Below are 7,500 nucleotides of genomic sequence, written 5' to 3'. Positions count from 1 at the left end.
TGCAATTTGAAATATTATTATATACGTAATATAGAATAGCAGGCTTATAAATTACCTTATTATAGCCAATTCGCACATTTATGTATTGTGCCAAATCAAATGCCCGAGTTCAATTTGGATTTAGTATCACCAGGCGTGCATAAGGACAGATAATGAAATCTACTGTATGTACAGTAGGTTTCTTATTCTTGCCAGAGTGCCGCCATTTTGAAACTGATTTCAAATTGTTGTTGCTAAATTCTCCAAATAGGGGAGACAAACTAACTGCGCTCCAATATATGCCAATAACATTCAGTTTTGTGGTATATTATCCAGAGTAATAAGAGATATAAAAAGAATTCATACAGAACCCATTCGCTTTTTTTGACCTAGAGGCCTCTGGGAAGTGTATTTTATAAAAATTCCAACGCTCATTGAAAGCTCTGGATGTCCTCTTCAAAATGTCCTCATATCCCTCCTAGTTACACTTACACACAGTCCTCATATCCCTCCTAGTTACACACAGTCCTCATATCCCTCCTAGTTACACTTACACACAGTCCTCATATCCCTCCTAGTTACACACACAGTCCTCATATCCCTCCTAGTTACACTTACACACAGTCCTCATATCCCTCCTAGTTACACACAGTCCTCATATCCCTCCTAGTTACACTTACACACAGTCCTCATATCCCTCCTAGTTACACACAGTCCTCATATCCCTCCTAGTTACACATACACACACAGAGAGGTCAGAGTGCAGGGTCGCCTGCAGTGTGGCGCCCCTGGAGCAGTTTTGGGGTTAAGTGCCTTGCTCAAGGGCACTTAGGGAGAGATGGTGGGCACCGTAGATGTAATACCAGCCACCCTTCAGTCACCAGTTAACAACTGGAATACACCCTCCTGTCAGTGGTGGGGTTCGAACCAGCAACCTTTTGGTTACTGGCCCGGCCTCACGTTGGACTCACTGATGAGTGAATGAATGAATGAAAACTTTATTTAACAGATTGCAGAATGGGTACAATACAGTACGGCTCAATACACACAATTGTTAAGGGGATGCAGACCGGAGAACGACGTTTGTCTTGTTTACATCAGGGTCCCCCATTTTCAATTCATAGTTTCATTCATAGATGATGCCTTCAACACGCTGTGTTCATTGGTCACGAGGTGCTACTCACGTTGGCACCGATGCCGTCGACACCGTCCGGTACTTTGGGGAAGACGTCGTACAGCGTGGAGACGTACGTGATGACCGACTTCTCGTCTGGGGTCTGGACGTCCACGTCTAACGGAAGAGGATGAGATGAGATGAACCGAACCGAAATAATAAAGGTCATCATGACATTCGTGACACAAACAACTGCCTTAGTACTTTACAGCGGGGAGGAGTTACGACTGTAGGCTGAAGACTTTCTACTGTAAGTTATGAACTAATGAACACAGGTTCCTATAGGACTCTCTGGCAGGGGTCCTCAATAGAGAGGTTGGACAATTCTTGTGACGCCAACATTTAAAGCATGTGAAGTGGTGTCTCTCACATTTTCCGTATCATAATAATAATAGATTGGATTTTAAGAGAGAAGCGCCTTTCTCAGACTCAAGGACACTGTACAAGGAAAGGATGGAAAAAATAAGAAATAAAATTGAAAAAATATAATAAAATACATAAAAGATCTGTGTATAGTAACAACAAGAAAAAAACAAATAAGATAAAAGAGATAAAAAAAATAAAAAAGGAGGCAAGTTCTGTCCAACACATCATATCGGCAGACATTTCATAAGTGATCCTTTTTCGATCCACTAAATGTGGATCCAAAAGCACGACCCTGGTTACCAGTAATAATAATAATAATAATAATGATAATGACTTGGATTTATATAGCGCTCTTCACTGACTCAGAGCGCTTCAAAGAGTCTTTATTCGTTCATACACAGTCATACCGGTGGTGGTAAGCTACAATTGCAGCCAGAGCTGCCCTGAGGCGGACTCACGGAAGCGTGGCGAATAATCATCGCCTACGGCCCCTCCGACCACCACCAACATTCATTCACATGCATACACATTTCATACGAGGCAAGTAGGTTAAGTGTCTTGCCCAAGGACACAACGGCAGTGGGATGGACATGTGCTTGAGCGGGATTCGAAACCACCAACCCTTGGATCATTGGACAACCCACTCTACCCCTGAGCTACGCTGCCCACACAGTCAGTTTAGTTTGTTTGGGCAGGGTTTCTTCAAGGGCCCATTTTCATATGAGCCGACCTTAAAGGAACACGCATACATGATGTGAAATGCTCTTACCGTCTTCTCCAGAGTCAGACAAGAAGATAGATACCAATTTCCTTTCTGTGTGCGTTCAGTACAGCTAGCCTAGCTTAGCATAAATGAATGGAAGCGGATACTGATCAGCTATAGCCTCCTCTACCGGAGTTTTAATTAAGATAGACTAACTGATTAAAATCCGCTTCCATTAATTTTTTTTTATCCACTTTTTGCTCCCATTTTTTTCGCCATCCCAATTTTCGTATCGTCCAATTCAACCCTCCCCTGTCTCGAACGCTGTTTCTTGCCTCCCACAAGCCGGCTGCAATGTGGACTAAGTCATACATAGCACAAGTCCCCTCCGGTACTTGAGGTAACAGCAGTCGCATCTTTCCACCTGCGCGGCGCGATCTCTCAGCGTCGGGGGTCTGGGCTTTGGAGGGGGACACGCCGCCCCCGTCGCTTCCTGATTCTACTGCGCAGGCGCACCAACCGACCCGTAGGAGTCGCTGTCCACAACGCCCCGATCCCCACCCATCAGTTTCCCCACCCCCTAATACGGCCAATGTGTATTAGTGCGGACGACCAGCTAAACTGAAAGCAATGTGGAGCGCGGGGCTCGAACAGGGAGGCGAACCTGTTCGAGCCCAGTCTCCAGTATTCGTGGTGAGCGCCTTGCCCACTGCACCACGTAGCCACCCGCTTCCATTCATTTGTGTGAGGAAATCGGCATCCATCTTCTCGGCTGACTCTGGAGAAGACGGTAAGCACATTTCCCATAATGTTGCCGTGGTCCTCTTAAAGGGGGGGAATCCTGCTCTTTGGATTAATAATTATTATTAATAAATAATAAGACTCACCTCGGGGTCCAACAGGCGGCCCACGCCGAGCTGCTCCGCCACGCCAAACGCCTGCTCTAAATTTGATCGACTGTTCTGCATCGATACCCGGCTCATATCGACCAGGTCCGGCCTATAGATGCAGAGAGAGCGAGAGACATAGAGAGAGAGAGAGAGAGGAGAGGAGAGAGGGAGAGAGAGAGAGAGAGAGAGAGAGAGAGAGAGAGAGAGAGAGAGAGAGAGAGAGAGAGAGAGAGAGGAGAGAGAGAGAGAGAGATAGAGGGGGGGGGGGGAGAGAGAGAGAGAGAGGGAGGGAGAGAGAGAGAGAGAGAGAGAGAGGAGAGAGAGAGAGAGAGAGAGAGAGAGAGAGAGAGAGAGAGAGAGAGAGAGAGAGAGAGAGAGAGACAGAGAGAGAGAGAGCGAGAGAGAGAGAGAGAGAGAGAGAGAGAGAGAGAGAGAGAGAGAGAGAGAGAGAGAGAGAGAGAGAGAGAGAGAGAGAGAGGGGGGAGGGAGAGAGAGAGAGAGAGAGAGAGAGAGAGGGGGGGAGAGAGAGAGAGAGAGAGAGAGAGAGAGAGAGAGAGAGAGAGAGAGAGAGAGAGAGAGCATTAATGCAACATTGTTTCATACATTTGACCAAACTATACATATTCATGATCCTCTTTTGTATGTCACATAACCATTATGGACATCATTGACATCATTAAATGTTGTAAAATTAATGTTTATAAAGTTCTGCGCAGGGCTAGGTATGCCATCGTCCATGCAAAGGTATGGATTTTAACTATACTGTCATACATGATATAAACATATCATAGAAAATATATACATTCTGTATTTATTTAAGTAAATTAAAAAGAAAACCCCTGCAGCAGTATTTAAAAGTAGAAGAAAAAACAGACCACTGTGAATTAAATAGCACCAAGACAATTATATTACAAAATAAAATAAAAATATGTCATATCTCATTGTAATTTATACTGGAAGACGAAATACCGTCAAATACTGCCATGTTGTCAAAACGACGAAAGAATATCGTGCTATGATATTTTGGTCATATTGCTGAAGCCCCTTAGTTCTGTGTCATTTGAAAGATGTTTATTTTTTTGTAAACTTTCTTTATTACAGGAAAAGCAATGAGTTAAACATTACAGTTGCACATGTTATACATTTTCCATTTTTTCCCCTTTTCTTTTCCCTCCCGTCATTCCCCCCTCCCCTCCCACATCCCCTCCCCGTCCCGCCCCCGGAGGTAACCAATAAGCACATCTGCAATATGCATACATAGGTAGATGGAAAGATTATTTGGTATAGATGTTTCTGGGAAAGAAAAACTGTAATGAGATCATTATACATTTAGTCTCTGCCCCCTCCTATAGTATCCTTCCTACTAATACTTGGGCACGTCGATCATCTGCTATAATTAACATTATAATGTAATCATTCTTTTTCACAGAAAAATAATTGTTTGAACATTTCAGTTGTAACCATTGTACATTTTCCATTTTCTTTTTTTCTTTTCTTTTTCTTTTTTCCTTCCTCCCCCTCTTTCTTTTCCCTTTCCCTCCCTCCTCCCCCCCTCATACCCCACCCCATCGCATTTTTGAAAGAATTTCTCATTGGCCAAAGAAATTTGTGTTGGCAAGATTTCTGGAGCAAAAGTGTCTTTAACGAGCCAAGGAGGAAATAATTCCCAAAGTAGTCCAGAGAAATATATGTGTGTCTGCTCGAGCACCGAGGACGGTCAGTTCAGCCCAACCGAGGTCACTGCGAGATATGACCCACAAATGAATCAGTGGTGTGTGTGTGTGTGTGTGTGTGTGTGTGTGTGTGTGTGTGTGTGTGTGTGTGTGTGTAGAGGGAGAGCTACACTGCAAATCAATAGTTGATATTCAACATGACCATAACAAGTCAGTCAAAAATCTGTAGCGGTCGGACATTCCTAAACCTGCCGAGACATCATTTGGGTTTTTGGAGGAATCCACACAAAAGCAACGCTCTGCAGCATAATAACGCTCCTCTTCTGTGGTCACAGTTACAGCCTGCTGTAATTAAAATAATGCCTTTATAGCCACACAACCCTTTCTGTCTTTGGAAAAACCATACCCCTGCCCAAGCGTCCTTGCATCGATTGAGCTTGGAATGCACATATTTGAAACCGGTTGGAAACATATGCATCCCGTTTTGGAGTGGCTAAAAGAAAACGCTGATGTAAGTACTGCCACATCGCTGTACTGACGTCAGTGGTGCCAGAGACAGGAGGGGAATGGCTAGAGGGCATCCGCTATGGTCGGGTACCGAACTCGCTACGGGTACCGACTAGGGATGTCCGATATTATCGGCCTACCGATATTATCGGCCGATATCTCGGCATTAAAATGTGATATCGGAAAATATCGTATCGGTTTAAAAAAAAAATATATATATATATATATTATTTTTTCTTTTTACATTTCTATAACATTTATTTACCCAGGCAAGCAAGTAAGAACAAATTCTGATTTTATTTATTGTCAAAAGTATGCATAATGTTGTGTTAATTCCACAACAAGAGATATGTAATGTTTAATTACCCTTAAATTATAAAAAAAAATTGGGGGGGGAACCCTGCATATATCGGTAATCGTTGATATCGGTATCGGAAATTAAGAGTTGACAATATCGGTATATCGGTATCGTAAAAAAGCCAATATCGAGCATCCCTACCGACCGAATACATATCCGAAACTCTCGTGTCATTCTCGATACCACACTGTGAACCATTCCATGTACCATACTTACTATGTTTAATATAAGAGTGTAATAGCCATTTAACAAAAGATATTATAGAGCCTTTCCACAAGATAAGATAATAATATTTACTGAGGTTGCCAGATAATGTTGACATTTTTACATTTAAAACTCATCCATGCGATTTATTTACAACAAAAAAAGACAAACCTAGATCCACAAAGAATGGATTGCACGGAGCAAGTTGCACCCTTACTTACAATCATTATGAATTGAAAATGGGGGACCCTGATGTAAACAAGATGAAAGTCTTTCTCTGGTCTGCATCCCCTTAACAATTGTGTGTATTGAGCTGTACTGTATTGTACCCATTCTGCAATCTGTTACTAACATTTTCATCATTCAATCAATACTGCACGGGTGATTGATTGAATGAAAATTCTATTAACAGATCGCAGAATGGGTACAATACAGTACGGCTCAATACACAGACTTGTTAAGGGATGCAGACCAGAGAAAGACTTCGTCTTGTTTACATCAGGGTCCCCCATTTTCAATTCATGATGAATTAAGTAAAGTACCCATTCCTTCAATTCCATTCATTGCTCATGAATGATCCAAGCAATCATCTAGCCCAAAATATTCTAAACAAATAACAATGTGTTGAAAATTGAGAAGTTTTGAACCTTAACATTTAAACTGAATCAAAATTGTTGCTATTACAGAGAGTTTAACCGCCCTAGCCATATTTTTAGAAACTCCGCCTAAAAGTACATACCCAAGTATATGGAAGATTGCTCCACCTCTACAAGGGACATTAGCATGTTCTTGGTATCTAGGGACATCTATGGACCTCAGGGAATGTATTCCCAGTTCAGAATGTTGTTGTGTATATTACCTATGCTTGAGTAAATTGTAATGAACCAAAGGAGAATATAAATTGTTATTCTTTTTTATCCTGTCTTTGACGGTGAATAACTCCGTGCTAACATTGATGATGAAAAAAGCCACTGAGCTCATTCAGCACCTTCTAGAGATCATCAGTGTACATCAAATCTAAGCAAATGAATAAAGGGCAGATGATTTACAGGGTTTTTGTAGATACAGTACTGAATTTAGCCATCCGGTCACATGCAACTTGAAATATGAATATGAATAGCAGGCCTATAAATTACGTTATTATGGCCAAGTCATACATCAATGGATCGGGCCAAATCTCTTCATTTCCAATGGCAGAGTTCAATCTGGATTTAGTATCACCAGGCGCCCATAACAGGGCGGTTTCTGATACAATGTGCCCGATTTTTGTAAACTCATATTTCACTTAAAACACTTAAAATCGGATGTACATATTTTTTATGATCTCTTTTTACTACACAGTTCTGTATATCTGTACTGTATGTCTTGTATGTCATAAATGTCCCGATGAATTGAAAATGGGGGACCCCCGATGTAAACAAGACGAAAGTATTTTTCTGGTCTGCATCCTCTTAGCAGTTGTTTTGTATTGAGCCGTACTGTATTGTACCCATTCTGCAATCTGTTAATACAGTTTTCAATCAATCAATCAATCAATCTCTCTCTCTCTTTTGATTGATTGATTGATTGATTGATTGATTGCTTGATGATTGATTGATTGATTGATTGATTGATTGATTTTTATTTTAGGATCCAAAGACCACAAC

The 7,500-nt window shown here is 41.7% G+C and overlaps 1 protein-coding gene across 1 annotated transcript in view; it reads right to left on the bottom strand.

Annotated features, from left to right (window-relative positions):
- Nucleotides 1-7,500, bottom strand: part of dst (dystonin) — a gene marked incomplete at its 5' end in the record, with an annotated part of 232,374 nt that overhangs the window by 206,940 nt on the left and 17,934 nt on the right. The window contains 2 exons of the mRNA XM_084322030.1: nt 1,164-1,270; nt 3,106-3,221. Coding sequence (XP_084178156.1) covers nt 1,164-1,270; nt 3,106-3,221 — 223 coding nt within the window. The remainder of the gene's footprint in view (nt 1-1,163; nt 1,271-3,105; nt 3,222-7,500) is intronic.

Source organism: Notolepis coatsorum, assembly GCF_963971535.1.
Source record: "Notolepis coatsorum genome assembly, chromosome: 9".
Classification (NCBI taxonomy): Eukaryota; Metazoa; Chordata; class Actinopteri; order Aulopiformes; family Paralepididae; genus Notolepis; species Notolepis coatsorum.
Note: the sequence above shows the minus strand (reverse complement) of the source record. Positions and strands in the feature narration are given on the sequence as shown.